This window comes from Anas acuta, chromosome 1 (genome assembly GCF_963932015.1).
Source record: "Anas acuta chromosome 1, bAnaAcu1.1, whole genome shotgun sequence".
In the NCBI taxonomy this organism is placed as follows: domain Eukaryota; kingdom Metazoa; phylum Chordata; class Aves; order Anseriformes; family Anatidae; genus Anas; species Anas acuta.
The window spans coordinates 145,631,971-145,653,156 of NC_088979.1; the positions used below are offsets into that span (position 1 = coordinate 145,631,971).

Genomic DNA, 21,186 nt, shown 5'->3' on the forward strand with positions numbered 1-21,186 from the left:
GTAAACAGTCTTCATCTTGCTTCACAGGATCAGTAGAAAGCATCTTTTTATTGAATCACAGGAAAGGGAATGTATGTGAGAAAGTTGCCCTTTGTCTATGCAAATCATAGCTTTTACACTGTTCCAGTTACCTTTTTCTTCTTTTTTATAATGGAAAGGGTATGGAGAAGCAACCATCAAATGCAGCTCACAGGAAATGACAGGTTCCAAAGGTTTATTTTTTTTTTCCTATCCACTCCACCATCAAATACTTGCTTTCATTTTACTTGCTAAAAAAGGGGGAAAATAAAAACAAAAAATTAATAGAATGCACGTGAAAACAAACAAAAATGGGTACAGAAGAAAAGAACAACCACTTGGTTATGTGTTCTAATGGTCTTGCCTCTGATAGGCAATCCTCATGGCTATTTTGAAAGCAGACTGATGCTGTCCTAATAACCTGAGACAGATACAGAATAGAATCGTGGAATAGTTTGGAGTGGAAAGGAATTTAAATATTAAACTAGTTCCAACCCCTTCTAATGGGTAGGGACACACCTTTTGCCTGAAGCCCCATCCAGCCTGGCCTTGAACACCTCCAGGGTTGAGGCATCCACAATTTCTCTGGGCAACCTGTTCCAGTACCTCGCCACCCTCATAGTGAGCAACTGAACAACTGTTCTTTATATCTAATCTACCCTCTTCCAGATTAAAACCATTACCACTTGTTTTATCATTACACCTGCTGGTAGTAACATCACCCCGAACCCTTCTCTGGGCTAAATAACTCTCTCAGTCCCTTGATAGGAAAGGTGTTCCAGCCCTCTGCTTGTTTTTGTGGCCCTCCTTTCATGTCCTTCTGACATGTATGTTGGGGTCCCCAGAACCTATCACAGTACCCCATGTGGAGTCTCATGAGAACAGAGAAGATGGGCAGAATCACCTCCCTAGACCTGCTGCCCATACTTCTTTCAATGCAGCCCAGGATATGGTTGGCTTTCTGGGCTGCAAGCATGCTTTGTCTGTTCACATCAGGTTTTTCATCCCCCAGACCCCCCCAAGTCCCTTTCCATAGGGCTGCTCTCAATCCATTCATCCCCCAGTCAGTACTGATGTTTGGGACTGCCCCGAGCCATGTGCAGGGCCGTGCCCTTGGCCTTGTGGAACTTCATGAGCTTCACACTGGCCCACCACTCAGGTCCCTCTGGATGGCATCCCTTCCCTCTAGAGCATCAACTGCACCACTCAGCTTGGTGTCAAACTTGCCTCACTTGAGGGTGCGCTGAATCCTACTGCCCATGTCACCAATGAAGACACTGAACAGTTCCAGTCCCAGTATGGGCCCTCAGTGGACACCTCCTCACTGGTCTCCATCCAGACAACGGACAGTATGATTTTTAAATGTCATTGTTCAGATTCCACAAAACATTTCCTACATGTGTTTCATTCAGTTGTTTAGTGTTGAGATACACATCTATTGTTTGGAGCTTTAGGATTAAATATTGCCTTGTTCAAGAGCTTTTACATTGTGCATTTAAACTTTATAATGGGTTAGATGACTGCCCTTAGTACATTCAACAGTCGTGATTCAGCAATGCCTGAATGACACTACGTATACAAATATAATCTCTGAAATGACCTCTAAAGAATAACCAAACTGAATATACGATCTAATGATGATGTCTTGTAGTACACAACTAGATCTAGAGATTTTTATTTTTATGTCCTTTTGACTTGTGCATGTGAAGGCCAGCAACTGGAGCTTATTACTCTTATTTGTAGGAAGTAATAATGCCATTACATTTGCAGGGGAAGAGCCCCTCCCATTAAGGAATCATTACATTCCTATTTATCTCAGCCACTACTAGCCAACATTAATCTATCTGTATCTGAATCAGAGGTTTCCTTTTGCATTTAAAGCAGTTTTAAAGAAGTGTTTGCTTAATAATTTTTGTAAAGCCAACCAGTTGAGGGATTGTGGGTCCCTGGCATCTGTGCATGGGGTTGAATTTCACCCACATGGGAAAAATGAGTTGCTTTGTCTACTCAAATTTCTTCCTATTAAATTTCACTTAAAGCTTCTTAAGCTTTTATATTTTTTCTAGTCATTTACAAAATATCATGTAGATATTTTAAAATGGCATAAAAACATGAGTCCATATTTCTAAAAGACATGCATTTTAAGAGGCAAGCAACGATTAATATGTTTCTTTCCCAAAATCTCTAAGGTTAACTGTCCCACATACCCATGGGAAACCTTAGATGTGACCCAATGCAATTCAGTGTGCATGTCTGTATGCATATAATGCATGTATGTGTTTGTATATGTATATATATATTAAGTCTGGTCCTGAATCCCACATAAAGCAGTTTGGCCAAACATCTGTCGTACCCTAGGTTGCTAAAGAACGTGGATTACCTAGCCTATGGTCTTCTGGCTTATAGGGTAAGACTGCAGAGGGATATGCAGAGTGATGCAGACCTGCCTCTTGCATGGTATGAAAATTTCCATGCTGGTACAGCTGAATTGCCTGTAACCACAGAATTGCTCACCACCTCTAGTAATTAAATCAGTGCTACTTGGGCATGGGAGGCTATCAGAGTTCAAACTGACATTCCTTCTTAATCTTTGTGCTTAGTGTTTTGTCTGACTGCCTCTGAAGCTTTATAGGAAACACTCGTCACAGGGGTTTAGGTTAAAGGGCTGATGCAGCTGGGGCATTTGACTTGAATTTGATGTAGAAGTGGATTTAGTAGTTTCAGGTGTTACTTGTATCTGCTATTACCTCTGCATACAACAGAGGCAGAGCAGAATATGCACAGCAATTTCAAGTTGGGACAAAGAAGTGCTTACGCTAATTTAGGTTAGCATGCTGCCATGAGGGAGCTGGGGTTAGGACTGGCATTCTTGTTTGTTCTTACATGAGAAATGAGCTGAGGCAACTGGGGTAACAGTGCTTTAAGTTGCTATGACAGCACCTTCCTCTGTTTATCTGTCAGTCCTTATTTTGCCTTATGAACCCTCAGAAGAGTTTGGGGTGCTTTCTGGCCAAATGAAAACCTACTAGTTTCTAAATAGCCTTTAGCTATGCAGGAGCTCCTGGAGTGGCAATACAAACCTGCAGTGCCCTGCCCTTGGTCTCAATGGGCAGCGTGAACGCAGAGATTGCACACACAACACACACGGATGAGAAAAGACACAGGGCCCCAAGGAAAGAGGCACTCATAAGAACCTGCAGATAAAAAAACAATAGTTTGATTTTGGGACACAGCATTTAATTAGGAATTAAAGAGTGGACGATGGGTTACAAACACCTGAGATACTCAACAGCCAGAAAAACAATCTGTCTTGTGAATCTAAGAGTTTTCAGAAAGCAACAAATTCTCACAATTTAAGCTCTGTGAAGAGATTAATCCAGATCTACATCTGGCAAAGACCACCAAAATACTCTGCATAAATGTCAGATAAAGAACTAATGAGTTGGAAAAAAAACACCACAACCTAGATTGAGTGCATCAGCTTTTTTTGTGAACTTCAGGAGCATATGTCAGTGCATTTGATAACAATGTTTGCCTCAAGGTTTACCAACATTATCAGCTATGCTCTTACTTGTGAGATAAACGGTGCCACCATAGCTCCAACACGGCACAATGACCCACTTGTTCCCATCCCCAAGGCTCGCATTGTAGTGGGATAAACCTAAACCAGGCCAGAAAGAAATAGGATTAACATGACAATGTTCTGTGATATGTGTCCCCCTTTTTCTTTTTCTTTTTTTTTTTTTCCTTCAGAGATACCCATTGCAGCCAGATTCATAAGATATGGAAAGCCATATTCTTAAAATATAAAAAGAATTAAAGGTTCCTTTGTGTCTTATTTGTGCCATTAGAAATCTGACATTTCTTGCCCAAAGTAGAGGTTTAGGGTGAGACACACACCTTTCTTCTAGTTACACTGAGCTGCTCAGGTCAAAGTCACAGACCATAAGCTAGGTGCTAAAGGAAAAAATCAATCTATATTGCCAGGCCCTGAATCTGAAAACCCCAAAAACGGATATTGTCTGCAGCCTTCAAGACAGCCTATTTACTTGCATCAACGCCTTTGTTTAGAAGGAGGAGAAAGAAAATGAAATGCTGTTAAGAAACCTCCAGGCTTAGAGAAACATGCTTTATGTATTTGCTTTTTCATATCTCATATTTTCATAACACCTGTGACAATAAAGCACTTAAGTACGTGCTTTGCTTAACTTTAGTTACATCCCATTAATGTCAACAGATTTTAGCAAGTATTGTCATTTAAGCCTTTGTTTTTATATTTTATCAATCCAAGCCAGAGGATGTAAGGTAAGTCAGGAAGAGTCAAGGCATGTGGACGGGAAGTTTGGTTTTGATCCTCAATTACTTTGTGTGTATTGATGGTTTATCATATGGCTATTCCAGCAATGGTCTTCACATCAACACCATCTGATTCTGGACTATTAAAGGCTGGTATTTATTCAAGTCTGGTGCACGTGTAAATATAGTGTGCTATTAAAAGAAGTACGGCACACTATCAGGCCAACCCAGGCAGCTACAACTATTAGCTTTTTATCACTTTACTCAATCTGAAAGTCAATACATTAAATTTCACACAATGGTGTTTTTAAATGAAAACAATTTGTAGGTAACCCACAGCACTCACTGCTCCAAAGTTGTATGAAGGAGAAGCTCTCTAAAGGATCAAAATTATTTGTAGACAGAACACAAAAATTCCACTAGGTGATAATATATATATATATATGTATATATATAAATAAAAACTCAATATACTAACTACATCAGTCCCTTAAGTGCTGGCAAAGGTTCCTTTCAGTGGTAGCGTATTGTCTAACTTCAGAGGGCTAGGAAGGGGGAAGATGGAGACTTCTGGATGTCCATACACAACACCCTCAAAAATCATATTTAGTAGTAGCTGACCAACAGGTGGCTCAGTGGGGCATTCCTGTCCCACCTGCTCTTCTCACCTCCAACCAGTTTTCTGATTCCTTCTCTTATCTCATATAAGTGTAGTCAGGAAGCAAGACGTACTTAGTTCAAGAAAGGTAACTCGAACTCGTCAAGAAATATATCAGCATTCCTGGCAAATGGGCTTTCATGCCCCAGCAGCTTGATGTACTTTCAGAAGGACCCACCTCTGCTGTATAAATGTAGATGGTGTTGAAGTTTGCTGAAACCAAGGCACGAAGCATGAAGAGAAACCCAGTCATGCCTGCGCTAAAGGGGAAGCAGCGTGGAGCAAAGAGTTAGTGTCACTGAACAGTGATCAACAGAGACGCAACCTAATGTATTCTCTGTGATAGGGCTTTTAAAATAAGGAAAAGTTGATTGCTGACAAGTGTAATTGTTTTTCAGTCCATTGGCAGGACTTTTGCTACGTCTATAAAGAAGCTGCAAGCAAACATGCTGGCTGTCTCAGGCTAGAGATTAGGCAGAGAAAACTGAAAATGATAACAGTAATAGCAGCAAAGAGGTTGGTACCCAAGTTAATGACTCCTCACAGGGGCTCGTTTACCTTAATGGCTGTTTGCAGCCTCCCAGTCTAGCTTAAAGCAGAGTTTAACTTGCAGCCCCCTGACTTTTAGGAGCTGTTAGGCTCTGCTAGCTTGAGAGGGAACCAGCCTGTTAATTACAGCACTCACAAAACCTTTCCCTTGGAGCTCTGAGCTCTTTTTGAAGTGCCTGGCTCTACAAGTTAGAAGAGACTTAACTGCCACAGCTAAAAAATAAAAATAATAATAATAATAAAAAAAAATAAGAGTGAGTATCCTTTCTCGTGGATGTTGTTCACATAATTTAAATAGAAATGATGACTGCATGAAAGTAGACTGCATGAAAGCAGAATGTTGTACACGTAGGGGAAGTTGCACCCACCCCCAACAACACCCGCATGCTGAAGGCGACTACCTGGAGGTGCAGATATTAAGGAGAAGAAAGAAGAGCGCCGTACATCCCATGGTGATACACAGGCTCAGGCGTCTTCCGAGGAAGTTGATGCCAAGGATGTTCACAGGATTTACTAGAGACAGAAAGGAGAAGCATAAAATGCTTGCTGACCCCACTGGGTGCTCAGTGAGCAGCACGGCACAGTGAGCACGAGCTGGTGGTACAGGGGGCCTGGAAGGGCAGGGAGAGGGGAGGAGGTTACGTGCGATCTCCCCGGCAGTGCTGATGATCATGGTCTGATATGCAGAAGGGCCAAACGGGCGGCAGTGGCAGGGGCTGCGGCTCTCCTCTGAGGCAGGGCCGGGGTCCTCCTCCCCCAGCGGTGCCGTGGAGCCGCAGCTCAGGTCCCGCTCCAGCAGCTCGGCGCTGGCCAAGATGACTCCGTAATAAGCGAAAGCTATGCCAAGCCTGTGGGGATGAACGGGGACATTGACGGGGAAGGTGAGGAAACGCTCTGGCACTGAAATGCAGCAGGTTTCGGGCATCCTGGGACTCTCCCTGCACACACCAGCACCGTGGTGCTGCAGGATGGGCACCTCCATGAGCATGAGCCCAGTGGTGACATGGGCACCCACCAGCTCAGCAGGCACCCAGAGCATGGCAGAGCACTGCCACACATCCACACACCTCTCTTCCTCCACCCTAGCTCATATCTCTCTGATCGCTTGCCCATTAGTGCTGGGTTTTGCTGTGCTGCAGGACACCTGGACTGCCAAGCACCCTGCTGAGGGTGAAGCTCACCCCTGCATTTCCACTGCCCCACAGCCACTCTGAGATAGCAGGGTGCAATGCTGCATGTGTGCATGGTCTTTTCCCCTTCCCATCATTGCTGTGTTACCCCAGGGAAAGGATGTGAAGAAGCCATGAGGTCTACAGGCCCTTGTTAAGAGATTAATGCCAAGAGCTTGCTGATTTGTAATTGATAAAATCCTGAGGCACTTTCTGACATTAACACTACTGCTCTGCCCAGATGTTCGCAGCCCACACTGCCACCTTCCTGCTCCACTTTTAAATGAAGGAAATGCTCCGACATCTCTCAGCTCCTCCATAAATGCTGGTTGTAGCCTACAGCTTTGCAAAGTATTGCTGCCTCTGGGCAGGAGCCGCGGTGATCCAGCTGGGAACAAGTTGTCCCAGTGTCCACCCCAATTGCTGGTCCTTCCAGGCTGGGAGGCAGCGATGTCGTGGTCATGGCAGGGAGCGTGTGCCACTGTAGTCCCTTGTCTTATTCCAGTCTGTATGGGGAGACACTTCTAAACCTCCCCTGCCTGAAGGGTGTCTCTAAATCAGACCCCAGTGTTTGCAGCTCAAACGCAGTAGCTGTCCAAGTGTTTTATTCCTCGTCCTTCCTTCACAGTGATTTTTAAAAGGAGTTTTCATTATCCTGCTGGAGAGACTCACACCGCACCCTGGCTCGCTGTCAAGAATGGGGCACTGATGGTGGCAGCCTCGCTGTGTCATTATCAAGTAATTCAGCATATGCCTAATCATAAGCAGGCTGAGAAGTAATTTTTCATTATTTTTTTTATCCCCCCCGGCAGTTTCAGAAACAAGCTCCAGAATGCAGGCTATGAAATGAGTTGCCTGGGGACATGGGGGATGCTGAGGGCATGAAGGGATGGGGACGCAAACCTGAGAACACGCCAGTAGCTCCTGGGGGAGTAGGAGAGAAAGCAGGATTAAAAACAAAAAGATATTTCATAATACTCATGCAAGTTGAGGGGAAAACATAAAATATTCAAAGCCTGACTTAGCAAGATTTTGGGTCAATGAGTTCCCACGGACCCATTATTTATACATTTCCATTCCAGACAGCCCAGCCGATGAAACATATATTACCCATGCATACAGCTACTGGGAACATGGCAAATGAAACTCGTCTGTCTTCAATCTTAATTTTCCCCAGCCAGTGGCAGTCGTACCAGTTAATGAGTTTCTGTTTGAGCCCTGTCTCACTGATACGTGGGCTGGCCTGCGAAGCAGTGCATTTGTCCTCCTCTCTGGATGAACAAGCTGGCAACATGAAGTGAAACCAAACTGAGGGCACATGTGGTGTTCATTGTGGGCTGATATGAGTTCTCCTGCTTCTCATTGACTGAGTCACCCTGTCCTGCACAGCTGATAAGCAAGAGAAGAAGAAAAAAAAAAAAAAAAAAAAAAGAAAGAAAAAAAATTACCATATGATCCATATCTGCAGAGTGGTTCTTAGGTATTTGGGATGGATGAGGTCCTTGAACCTTCCTCTTCTTTCCTTCAAATTAAATAGTAGAAAGATTTGCTTAAAAGCCATCTTTTACACAAGGGCAAGAGCTCTGCAGTAGCAGCAGGTGTCCAGGTGCCAGTACCTTTGCCCCAAGAGCACGGTGCCCCAGCAGCCCTCTGGAGAGGAAGCCCCTCTTCCAGAGGATGTCTGCAAAGGATGGAGGGGGGGGGAGAAGAGATCACCCTGCAATCCCCCACCTTGGCCCCCACATGCCTGAGAAAACAGGGATAGTTTTGGGGTTGCCTTTATTATTATTGTTATTGTTGTTATTACTATTATTACTATTGAAGCCCAGGAGGGTGAACAACTAACAAAAACCCTGTGCATGGCCAATGTGGTTCCATTACATAAATTCAATTAAACTACAGCAAAGCTTTAATCCTAATTAATTCCAATACAATACATTTTGCATGAATTGCTGAGGACAATGCTTGGTGCCTGTGGGATTGAATAAGCTGCAAAGAGGTCCAGGGAAGGGACTTAAAAGAGTCGGATAATAACTTTGAGGCCCTGGACATGAGAAGCGATCAGCTCTGGAGCTGTCAGCCTCGTTAAAGAGGTGGAAATGGTGGCAGCTCCGAAATGTCCTCCCCTGCTCTGCCCCTCTGGCTCCACTTGCATGGGATGCTCGGAGCTGGCCCACAGGCAAGGCCAGGGGTTGGGAAAGGCTCTGGGACCTGCAGGTGGCACTTTCGTCCCATGATCATGGCACCTAGGGGGACGCCAAGGAATGGGTCCTGGGTCTCATGGTGCTGGGGACACTCTGGGAGGATCCAGTGGTGGTAGTGTGAGAAATAAATCGTGCTTTTGTGGTGGAAAATTCCACTAAGCTTGCATATTCAAGTGAATGTGCAGGCATAACAGTGGCATGGAGTATGTTAAGCAGATAAGGGGAAGGTCCCACTGTCCCAAAATAAGGAGGATAGCTAAGAGAAATAGGACAAGCAGTGCAAAATCAGTAAACACAAAAAAATCGTGGTGTGCCCTCAGCAACCCCCATGTCCCCAGGCAGCACTGCAGGCTGGCCTTACCTTGGGGGGCTCCTGCAGCACCCCCTCAGGCATCGTCGCCCGGTTTATCTTGGCTATCCTCCTCAGCGTGGCCAGGGCAGCCGCCGTGTTCCCCGTGGACACGTTGTACCGCGCTGACTCAGGGATGAACTGAAAGCAGAGCAGTTGTAGAAAGCCCTCCTGCCCATCTCCTACCAGCCTGTGCTGCCCACAGCCGCCCATCCTGCCCACGAGCACTATAAGAAGGGGTTTTCCATGTCACTTTACAGAAATAAGACAGAAATAAGATGTCATGTCTGGGGCTGGTATTTCTGAATAGTGAGTGACCTGGAGAAGACGTGGTTGGCTGACACGGTGAGGGTGACGTCTCTTGGTGCCTGGGGACATGCCAGGTCGGTGGTGGTGCGGTGATGAATGGGCAGAGAGGTTCTTCCTACCTTGAACACCAGGATGAGAATGATGCCGGGGATGGAGGCGATTCTGATCAACCACCGCCAGCCGATAGTTGGGTTCACCACTGATGCCAGGCCAATGATTAACAAGGATCCTGCCAACCAGAACACCTTTCCAAGGGAAAAGGAGGGGTTAACATGGCAACGATTTGCTTATTTTCATCCCTTCTGGTCTCATTCCCTGGAGAGGTGGGGATCTGTCCTGGGGAGAGCTGCAGTTCAAACTGAGCTATCCTGAGGCTGTCAGAGAAGCTGAGTTTGGGTTGAAGGAAAGAGGGAAAGAAATTAGCTCTGGATGAAAACAGATAATATGTGCTGTAGCTGCTATTGTACTTAAAGCCTCGTTTGTTCTTCCAGTCCCTTCTCTGCTAACAATCAGGACTGTGAATTTTTCTCTTGTCTGAATCTCCGCAGGGTAGCAGCAGATTTACAAGCACCAAAGGCAAAAAGGGGCGAGATTTCCACTGCTGAAAGTTGGTGGGTCTCCAGTGCCAAGTTATACCAGTGGATAATCTGGCCCCAAACCTGCAAGTACTTTCCTCCCCGCAGTTCACTTGTTGCCGTCAGGAGAAATGTCCCTTTCAGGGGGACCACACAAAGGAGTTCCAGCAGTACAAATCACAAACAAACTTGCAAAACCCACAGCAAGTTCATGAGTAAGCTGTGGGCAGAAATAACACGTTTCTGGGGAGAAATGCAAGATTATTCCTCTTTATAAACCTCTGCGTTTCCGATGACACTTGGGTAATGAAGCCCTGGGATCAAACATAATGAAAAGCAAACTACCCCTGCCACCAAGACCGTGTACCAACCCTTCTGTTCCAACAGCCTGATGAATTGATGGGTTCAGCGAGGCCTTCACAAATCATTTGCACATGCATGAAGCGGTCATTGCAGGAGGCTGAGCAAGGAATAACCCCAGTCGTGCTCACTGTGGTTTTGGTCCCACAGGCAGCCACATCCCTTCCAGCACGTCTCAGGCCTAGCTTGGGACTAACTATGCTGGCCCTGCAGGGAGAGGCCCAGCCCAGGACCTCATCTGGGAGCTGCCTCGTTAATCACGGATTATTACCATCGTTCAGACTCAACGGTTTGTATTTACCCAATGTGAGACCCCCAGCACACACCAATTGGAAATGTTGAGCTGCCCTTGACCATGGAGACCCCTCCTCAGACCATCTCACTTTTGACTTACATCTGCATGAGCTTTTTGCTCACTGTGAACATCAGAGAGAGCCCAGGGCCTCCTGGTGCACCCCAAAGAAAGGTGGGATAAGCACAGGTGAAGCAGTGAGTATCCTTTGCCCCATCTAGCACCATGCTGACTACTTCATCCTGCTTCTCAGTGGAGAAAACACGCACACTCCTGCTGCAGCCCTGTGCTGGCAGTGCGGCCCCAGGCTCTCAAGTGATGGCCCACCAGCACTGACCCCCTTACAGCAGGCAATGCTGTAAATACCTATCAGCAAGGTACCCGAAAGGCTGGATGTCAGCTGTCATTCAGTCTCCCCACAATGTTAGGAGCATCCAGTTATCTGAAAAGGAATTGCTCCCCTTCTGCATGCAGCTGTGGGTGTGCGTCCTTAATAATGCTCTGAGCACAGGAGGCAGAAGGCACTCGTTTGGCCCAAGACTAACACAAACAGGCTGGCCTGTCGGAGACCTGGTTTTCAAACAGTAGCAGGACAAATCTCCTGGGACTCTGGATGAGAAGAAAAAGTAACGTACTGGCTCTTACCTGGGATAAGGGCAGCATGTATCCTCGGTACTTGGTAGGTAAAAATTCTGTTTTTATGATAAGCCTAGTGAAAAGGGGAAATAAGGCAGAAAGACAGAGACAGTGAGAATGTCTGCACTAGTCAAACAGCAGTTCAGTCCAGCCAGTACTGAAAGTGGCTGCCCACAGACAGAGAGACCACCCCTCTTCCACCGCTGAGCTCCCGGGGGCACCCTGCTCAACATGCCCTCGGTCAGGAAGGCTCCAGGTTACATGCAGGGAGGTGCCTGGCATAAATTCCCTCCTTGGCCAAAAAGAGAAGGGGAAGAGTCCATGTTGGCTCTTTCTGTCATCTCAGCTGTTGAGGTGTTTCATAAAATGTGCAACACCAGCAGCAGAAGGGACTGAAAGCACCTTACCTGCCTGGTCCTGCCCTCCATCCTCTGAGGGAGGCAGCCCCAGGAGGCTGGTGGAGGCACGACCCAGGCATGGGGCATCTCTTTCTGCTGGCAGCACCAGCCTCCCATCCTTCGCTTCAGCAAAGGGCTCTTGGGTCAGTGCAGCCTGCTTTGGGCTGTCCTGCCTGGCAGTGGGTTTGGAATAAATCATGTATTCCAACCAGCATTCATGGAGACTCAAAGGGAGGTGAGGGAAAGGCTGAGAGGGGGTTGCTGCAGGAAGGGCAATGCTCTACCTCCCGCAGCCCCTCGAGTGGAACAGGATCTTTCTTGACTGCCCTGAGTTTCAACCCAGACTTTGAGGAACCATGGAAAAAACTGAAATGTTGCATTTGTCTCCCTGTCAGAGTCAAAAGAAATCACTTATTTTGCCAGGCTCTTAGTGAAGTGGCTGTTAATACTGTGAATTTCTCCTCCCCTCTCAAAAAAAAAAAACAAAAACAAAAAAACCCTCCCTGCTTCTGCACCAAAAGGGCAAAAAGTTTCATTTAAGTGGGAAGGTTTTACACCAGTTCAGGAAGAATTTGCTACTCTAAGCAGAATTATTGTGACTTTTTTACAAGGAAGCAGCCTTTGCTCATCAGTTACCTGTCTAATTGTTTTTGTAATGCGTGTGTTTAATAATCCCCCTGTCACTGGTTTAATGCAAACCAGCTGCCCTCTCTGTCCCAGGGCTGAGGAGCCCTTGGGAACTGCAGCTTAGGTAGACGGACAGGGATTCAATGGCATTACAGAACGGCGTTTTGCTTTAAGGCAATGTGGGAATTTGCTCTCCTCTGCATTTCCAGCCCCCTCGGAGGCCCCTTCCTGGCCGTCTCCTCCCGGTCACCGCGCAGCCTCAGCTTATCAGGCTCAGCGCACGAGACACCGGGCGCTGCGCCAAGGTCAGCCAAAATGAGCTGTGGGGCCTTTCTTGCTTAAAACCCAGGAATACAGCCCCTGCGGGCCCCTGGGTGCCTCCTCGGAGGAAGGAAAGCAGAGCCGTGCTCTCGCTTATTCACGAACAGAACCTGGTGTCAGGGTGCTCCTCACAAGGCGCCAAGCACGGCCTTACCCCTGCGCGTGGCCTGACACGCCGCCTCCCACCATGGTCCTCAGGAAGACGAACCAGATGTAGGATGGGGCAAACGAGGTCAGCAGGGAGAAGTAGGCTCCCCAGAGGAAGGAGAGCAGCAGAATCTGCAAGGGGCAAGATCAGGGTCACAGAACCAAGCACTCCCAGCCTTCCAGAGGCCTTGGGAAGGGCTCGGGTGGATCCGAAGGGTTTCGAGCCCCATGCAACAAACCCCTGGACTCTCACGGGAGCAGTTCCTCAGGGACACTGCACAGCAAAGGGACAAGGGGACAGGTGGTGGCCGGCCCCTCGTGGCTTGTCACAGGGCTGGGGAAGGGCACGCACAGCCCCGGTGCCCACTCACCTTCCAGCGTCCATACCTGTCGGCCAGGAGCCCGAGCGCTATGCTGAAGACCATGTAGCCAAAAAACACCATCTATGGGGAATTGGAAGACAGCTGTGGGGTGATTGCTCCCAGCAGCACCAGGCAGCGCTGCTCTCTAAAATGGAGGTGAGCTAAATGCTTTCTAGGCAGGAGGATGAACCGCAGTGCTGGAGCTATGCATAGGGTCAGTCCTCAAGCAAAGGGTGGCAAGGATTTCTGAAGAGTCAGGAACTGGGGGCTCATTTTGGCTTTACGCTTCTGGGCATGGATGTGTGCTCATGACAGATTGCCTCCTGAAATTTTAAAGTTGTGGCCTGTCCCCGAGGGGAGGACTTGGAATTTATTTGGTCAATTGGGAAATGTATGTTACGAAGCATGGTGGTGCTGCAGACACTGCCCTTGTGGAGGATGACTTGCATGGGGGAGCACAAGTCACTCACCGTCGTCACTAGAGCCACCTGCCAGTCATGAAGCTGCCACTCACATCGGATGAGGGGGGACACAACAGCTATTAGCATGATCTCCATGGCTTCAGCCACCTTTGGGAACAAGTGTGCATGGTTAGCAAGAAGAGAAGGTGTGAGGAGCCCGTGGGGTGAAGGTCCTCAGCCCCACCTAGCCTGCAGCCAGGGCAGTCCCACCATGCTGAAACAGGCCCTGTGAAACTGTGGTGCCTCCACAAAGGTCCCTAAAATAATAAAATAAAAATAAAATAAAATAAGATAAGATAAAATAAAATAAAATAAAATAAAATAAAATAAAATAAAATAAAATAAAATAAAATATTAAAATAAAATAAAATAAAATAAAATAATAAAATAAATTGTTCTGTTGTCTGTTTGCTTCAAGCAGCTGGCTTTAGTTAAGAAATAAGCCATTATTCACTCATAGCTACAGGCCTTCCCATCTCAGCTGTGGCAGTCCTCACGGATATGTCTTTATCACACCTTCACCCCAGCCTGGCCCTGGTTCCCAAACCAGATGTGCTGTTAACCTAGGACCCTGTCAGTTAGTTAATTAGGAGGTTTTCCAGGTAGCCAAGGGTGAGAGGAGGGCAGCCATCCTGTGTCAGACTGTACAGGGTTTGGGTGCCCTGGGGATGGCATGAAAAATGCAGTCAGGAGGCTGAACCTAACCCTCAGGAGGTGAGACGGTGACCCAGGGCAGGGGCAAGGCCAGGATGACCCAGGGCAACCTGTTCTGCTTTGCCTTGAAATAGGCTCAATATCGGTTTTAGCCAATGTTGATTTTGGACAAAGGTGATAAAAACAGAAACCCTTCTTGAGAAAGTATGTGTGAAAAAAAAAAGGGGCTACAATATGTGTGCATGGTGCCTTCAGTTGTTTTTGCACAGTGAGAAAGAAAAGTTGGAGAGTGTTTTTTTTGGTAGCGTGCAGTTGGCTGCAGACACCTACCCCGGTGCTTCCCATGATTAGGAAAAGTGCAATGTGGAACCTCCCAAACCCAATGGTTTCCACAGCTTCTTCCACTGTAAATGTCTTCTGCCCTGTAACACCAATGGGGAAGAAAGAGACAAAACAAAACAGAATCAGTCGTCAAGTTGTACCTCCTCAGGTCTTTATGAAATATGAACGTTTAATGTGGACTGTACCAGTAGAGAGGCTGGAAACACCTAACTTGCCCTGGCATGGGTGTTGTGAGCCAGGGCTGGGGACTGTCCTGCCCCCCCAGCCCTACAATAGTCACGGTTGCTGCAACAGGCACAGCTGGGGCTCTGGGCTTGATATTGTCTCCTAAAGCTTTTTTCCTCATTTTCTTCCCCCATTTCAAGAACAAAGCAAGCAGCTCAAGACATGAGCTGGGATGTCTTTATAAACAGAGCTTGCAGGAAGCTTTCAGTGCATGTATACATTTAAGCTCTTATTTAGGTAAAGTCAGAGCTGTACACATTTTCCTGTCAGGACATTTATCTTCCAGCTTGGTCAGGTCAAACCCTGAAATGGAACAGAATTTCAGAAGAAAAAAATATAATAATAGAAACCAAGGCAGGCAGCTCTTCCACTGCTGCTGGTGGAAGGCAAGCCTGGCAGCTGTGTTGGGAGAGGAGCAGTATGAAGCTGGTCCCCGTGGCTGCATGTGCAGAGATTGTAGGTAACTGGAGTGCCAGAACCCTGCCTCTACCCCACTACACAAGGACCAAAATTTCTAGTACTGCAAACACAAACCTACCTTTGGGGGGTTCTTGGCCCTCCGTGTGGATTTCCTCCAAGGCAATAGTGTTTACTGCCTCTTTCGGTGCAGCGGCCATCTCAGCTCCTGCTGGGGTCCACAGTCACTGCCAGAGAAGGATGGGATTTAACTGTGAAACCTTCAGGTGATCACAAAGCAACCTTTGCTATCAGCCAGCAAAGCAGCTTCCTGCACTGCAATGGAAGCATTTGGATACATTCAAACACATTTGTTTTAGGCAACTAGTAGGAAATGACACTTCCCACAGTGAATTTTTGTCTGTTTGATTGTTTGTTTTGTTTTTAAAAAAAATACATAGAAACATCACAAGACAGTTTAGTTGAGCTGACAGACCAGTCATCACATTGCTCTGGTTGTTTTCATAGAAAGTCCAGAGACTCAGGGAAGATGCAAGACTGTGTCGTGGCCTGGATGTGCAAAGACAGCCAAAGGATGCTGCATCATCTCCAAGATCCAAGAACTGACAATTACTGGCACTATGTTGCCCAGCCAAAGGTAGAAATGTCATCCTTTGAGGACCTGAGGTGCTGCACCCTGTAATTGCTGAGGTTTATGAGAGCATGAAGCAGAGCCAGAGGGTAGGAACAGCCACGCAGAGGAGTGGGGCTGCCCAGCCTGCTCCCCTAGCCCTGGCTTCCTAGGATGGGATGTCTGGCAAGCAGCAAGCCCCTAGCTCCTCCTCACCCTGCCCACCCCTGCCAGCACAGTGCTTCTCTCTGGACATGTGGTCCTCTGCCTCACTCCCCTGTATTAATCCCCATCCTTTTATGTGATCAAGAAACAGCCACGAGTTCTGGATTGCAACGGGGGACAGCTGGCTTCTCCCCCCCCAGCGGTTCTGGTTTCTAATGCTAGATCCCTAGAACTGATCACGGCTGCTTTTCCTGGTAAGAAAATATCATCTTAATCCCGTGGCAGGGATTAAGCACACCGCAAGCTTTAACCCACAGGCTTTCCTGCTGAGTGCATGCTCAGACACTGTCGGAGGGGCTCAACCCATGCACAGGGTAACAACCAGCTCTCCTCTGATGATCCCCATCCAGAGGTGCCGGACTTGGCCGAGGAAGCATTCAGCGCCACCCAGCAGTGGTCTGGGGGCTGCAGCAGGGCCAGGGATTGACCTGATGACTGAAAGAAGCATCTAAGAAAAGACACAAAATCTCAGCTGAGGTAGAGGGCAGCACGAGCTCGGAAAGCACAGAGGTACAGCACTCGCACTCCCAGGCTGGGCACGTTGCAAACATTGCACTGAGGTGTGGTTAGGCAGAGGTCATTCAGGGCTAATAGCAGATTAGTTGGCTGGGCCACGTACACTGACCTTGCTGTTACAGACCATTACTGTCCAGCATCCCAGAGGATGCATAGGATATTGCTTACTACTGTCTCCGAGCAGCATCCTTGGAGGCAGCTGTAGCTGCCAGCAGCACACGGTGCCACCAGCTGATCGCATTGCCCACCATCTACAGACCATTTCCAGGTGGAACTAACTCAACAGCAACCAAACTGGGTGTTTGGAAGAGCCCAGGAAAAAAGGTAATGCTTTGCCTTGTGGCTGAGTCATGAAGAGCTTTACCGTAATGAAACATGGGCACCTGTAAAACTTGAAACTTGTGACATGGGAAACCCTGCATTGCCAGGTGGGATATCTGCTCTAGCACCTCAGGTGACACCAGAAATCTGTCCAGGCATCTGCAGCCCCCCCTGTGGCCAGGGCACTGGGGCAGCTGGAGCAAAATTCACTCCCCCATAAGCAGGTAAGAAGCCACTGTTCAGGTAAGTCCTCAGCATCTTATGCTCTGCACCAGCATTTATCTCCAGAATAATTATCTCCAGAGACAGAGATTTAGGTGCCACACTTCAGTAAATCTCATGAGGGTTCCTACTGAGCATAGGGTTTGCTCATCCCAAGCACTTGCAGCCCTGTTTGCTCTGATGGAGCAGCTCATGTCTATCACACCTCTTTGGGGAGCCACAAGGAAGAGCTTCCCGCTATTTGTAAATCACACTGAAAATACTAAATGACAATTACACGAGCCAAAAGAACAGCACTGCCAAAGCTGTTGCTGGCAGGGAAAACAGCGATCCTCCATCAGAAGGCAGCAACCAAGAGTGCACTGAAACTACTGCTGGGACCCGGCGGCAGGATGACATGACACACAAATGATCAGAAATCCCCACTCCGAAGCCAAGGCTCAATTAATTTTATTTATTTATTTATTTGTTGAGTGAAGTTTCCTTACCTCTGAAATGTCTCGGGCACAGAGGAGCAGACTTTTCCTCCCTTACGGCTCTTTCTTTCCCTTCTGCTGTTTTCTTTTTGCCGTGCTGGCGGTGCTGTGGGGTTCAGGCTCCAGCTCCCGGGAATCAGGTTTCCTCCTCCCTGGGCACAGGCAGGTCCCTCCCCACCCACCTCCACCCCCAGAAGTGGGTGGCACAGCGGGGCGCCTCAATGCTGAGCTGTGCTGGTCCCCTTGCACCTACAGCTGCCCACCATGGCTGTGAGCAGCGCCCAGGTGCCACAGCCACCAGCTCCCCCAGGCCAACCAAAGCCAGCTCAGATGCCATCACCACAAAAACAGGGCCCGTCTATCTGCTTAGTTTCTCTTAATTTCCCAACCAAGAACACAGCTCCAGTGAGTATTCGTGGCTTGCGGTGATCCTGACCTTGCCCCAGAGCAAATCTGAGTGCTGCAGGTTGTGCTGGCCAGTAAATCTGAGCTATGTGTACTGTAAGTGCTCTTGACAAGGAGAGTACACGCTGACCTTGTTGGTTGACCTTGACTGTGTGGGCTTTAGCTTTAGTTTCTCCCAGTTTCTCCCAGTTTCTCCCCAGAGATGCTGGGGAGATTTTTTTGTCTCTTTTCCATAAGAGTTCCCTAAATCCTTCTCTTTTGAAATATGTACACCAAGCTAGCAGCAATGCTGTGATTGTTTTATCAAAGCATGTAGCTCTCACGCCAAGTTTCACACTTTCAAGCATCAGGAATGCATTTGCTGTCAGCCAACATAAGCTATTTCACAGCCCTATTTTACATCTTCCTTTTAATAATATCTGATATTCAGCCACAGCCACTATTGGCAACTGCTAAACTGGATGCAGGATCCAGGCTTCCAGATCCATACCGTTATGTTTTCATTGCAAAAACTCAGACACTGTGCGTGCAATCACAGAAGGGAGCTGAAGTTTTGGCATCATGGGTTCCCAAAGCAGAAGGGGAAAAAATGACCAAAAATATCAGTGAAATATTCAGCTGCAGAGATGTGTTTTCAGGCTCAGCTGTTTGGGATGGAATGAAGGCATGCTGTCCATTACTCCTTTTAGCCACCTCATGATAATTTAGTTGTTTGCAATGGAAATGCAAAGACTGGTCACAGAGAAGTGTGAATGGAAATGTCTGCATAAATGAAAGCTCCAGGAGAAACAAGAGCGAGAGGGTGAGAAGAAATTCCTCTGCTGCTAGCCAAGGACATGACAGAGAGCCATCACAGAAGTAAACACTGAGGGAAGTGCTGTTTGCTGCAAGAGCCAGAGGCTTCAAGAAACTGTTGGCTCCTGAAGATTATAAAAGATCTGTTTAAAAAACATCATCACCAAAACAGAGGACCCAAGAGACTGGACAAGACCTCAGTACCTGACTATCCTCATCCTCTGTATCCCCAGTCATCCTGGCAGGAGTGCCTGGCCACACACAGCTCTAGCTCTCGTGAGGAGGAACAAAAATTCCATAAAAGAATGAGTGTGAGTGACTGAAACCATTCCGACTGGCTTTGTTATCACTTTCCCATCCTTCATGGTCATTCTGGCTGATGATTTTTATTTTTATTTTTTAATATATATATTAATCTTCTACAAAGTGGTATACATGATATATTACCAGCCCTCAGAAACAAACACCTTCCTAGCAATGGATGAGCTCTGGATCCAAAGGCAACTATTTCTCCCTAGGTTAAAAATTCCCAGTAAGGTAACTGGAAGCCCCACCTCCTCCAGCAGTGGGTAAAGCCCAGACGAAGACAACAGGGTGTTGTACCAAGGTCCACTACTCTCTAACAGCAATCTCTTCTGGATCTGACCACATCTGGTGGCCACATTCACAGCACCAGCTAGAAAACCTGGTCTCATTCAGCTTAGCAGCTGTGCTGGGGAATGGGCAGTCACTGCAATGCTCCAAAATACCCCTCACGTTCTGCAGGAAAAACTTAAAAACAAGGCAGTCTGGAACATTTCTGTTTTATTAGTTAGTTTATTTATTTATTTATTTATTATTGAGTCTTAAAAACAACCCAGATGCAAGCCAGGACTCTCCTCAAGCCTGTCTCAGCAATATTTCATCTGATTGCTCCCTGAAAGCAAGTGGGCTTAGTCCTCTTGGGGAGTATGGAATTGCCATCCCCATTCTGCAAATGTGCAAGTGAGCCACAGGCTCTGCTGTATTATCTGGTTTCACACAGAATGAGAGCAGATTACAGAATTAAGCCAAATGTTAGACTCACTGTTCAGTACAGTAAACAACAGAGCATCTTGTCACCTGCAGCACTCAGAGGATAACTCGTTTTTCTTGCTTAAAATGTAAACCTCAGACAAAAAGCAGAACACCAAGAAGCTCTAAAAGGAACAGATATTCTGTTTCAGGTAATCACCTCCTCAGTTACACCGCAATCATGTGGAAAGGTGCAATAAAGATAAAATATGTGTTTGTGCAGAAAATCCACCCACTGTTTCATAAAGCAAATTGTTTTCTCTGCATTTGGTAATGTATCAAACTGGCCTTTCTTGCTCTGAGACAGCTTTTCTCCCAGACCTCTCCAGAACAGGAATAAACAAATTAGGTGGGAGTGAATAACAAAAGGTGGCCATAGCTGGAAGGTGGCTCTCAAGGCTGACCACTGCAGTCTCCTGGCCATTACTCTGCTGCATATCCTGCTGGAACAGTCAACGGACATGTTTCTTTGGTGGAGCTGGATATTGAGAACATGAGGTTTGAAAAGCGTTTGCCCAGTTACACCCTCTGAAAGGAGGCATTATCACCTCCAAATCCGTCAGTGTGCTATGTTGTGATTTTACATCCCCCGTGGTTGAAAAAAATAGCCCATCTTGATTAACACGATTCAGTTTGAAAAATTGGCAATTCATACATATTTAGGAAAGATCAGAGTATATCAACATTGTGAATTCATCTCAGCGGTTCCAATTTCTCTCTTCGTTATGTTCATTAGGAATTAGCATTTCTACACAGTCTGTTTTAACAACCTGTCTTGAAAAACACAGCACAGGGAGAGTCATCTTAAGTGTCCAGTAGGAAAGAAATCCATAGAGAGAAATAAATTGCCTGCCAATGTCGAAATTGGTGCACTCTTTTGTTTACACAGCTCAAAACCAATGCTTTTGTTAAGTGATGACGTGTGCAAACGTCTATAATCCTGTACTGTTAAGCCCTGAAGCAAATCAGATAATAGGAGGGTTGTTGTAGTAAAGAATGTAGAAAATTGCCAGCCTGCGATATGATCCTTCTTTGAGCTGTTCTGCATTGTGTGCGCAATGAAGGGCTGCAATCTTATAAGAGACTTAATCATTGACATATGATCAACCACAGCTTGAAACAACAGCCAAAACATGCTTCCCTTGGAAAGAAATAAGCCACAAAGACAAGGCAGTAAATAGAGCAAAACACATG

General features: G+C 46.8%; 1 protein-coding gene across 1 annotated transcript; it reads right to left on the reverse strand.

The window, feature by feature from the left end:
• Nucleotides 1-92: 92 nt before the first annotated feature.
• On the reverse strand, nucleotides 93-13,351 carry SVOPL (SVOP like). Its single transcript, XM_068663546.1, has 12 exons — nucleotides 13,280-13,351; nucleotides 12,916-13,040; nucleotides 11,425-11,488; nucleotides 9,672-9,797; nucleotides 9,256-9,384; nucleotides 8,139-8,212; nucleotides 6,164-6,369; nucleotides 5,923-6,034; nucleotides 5,151-5,232; nucleotides 3,590-3,679; nucleotides 3,099-3,212; nucleotides 93-269 (listed from the first exon to the last, which is right to left on the reverse strand). The coding sequence occupies exons 1-12, from the start codon at nucleotides 13,349-13,351 to the stop codon at nucleotides 258-260; spliced, it is 1,206 nt and encodes a 401-aa protein (XP_068519647.1). The 3' UTR covers nucleotides 93-257.
• Between the last annotated feature and the right edge of the window lie 7,835 nt (nucleotides 13,352-21,186).

Coding starts and splice junctions, on each gene's coding strand:
- SVOPL (XM_068663546.1), bottom strand. CDS start 13,351: ATGGTGTTTTTTGGCTACATGGTCTTCAGCATAGCGCTCGGGCTCCTG. Junction 9,798..11,424: donor ACATGCTGCCCTTATCCCAG/GTAAGAGCCAGT, acceptor TCCCTTGGAAAG/GTGTTCTGGTTGGCAGGATC. Junction 6,035..6,163: donor CACTGCCGGGGAGATCGCAC/GTAACCTCCTCC, acceptor TTCTGTCTCTAG/TAAATCCTGTGAACATCCTT.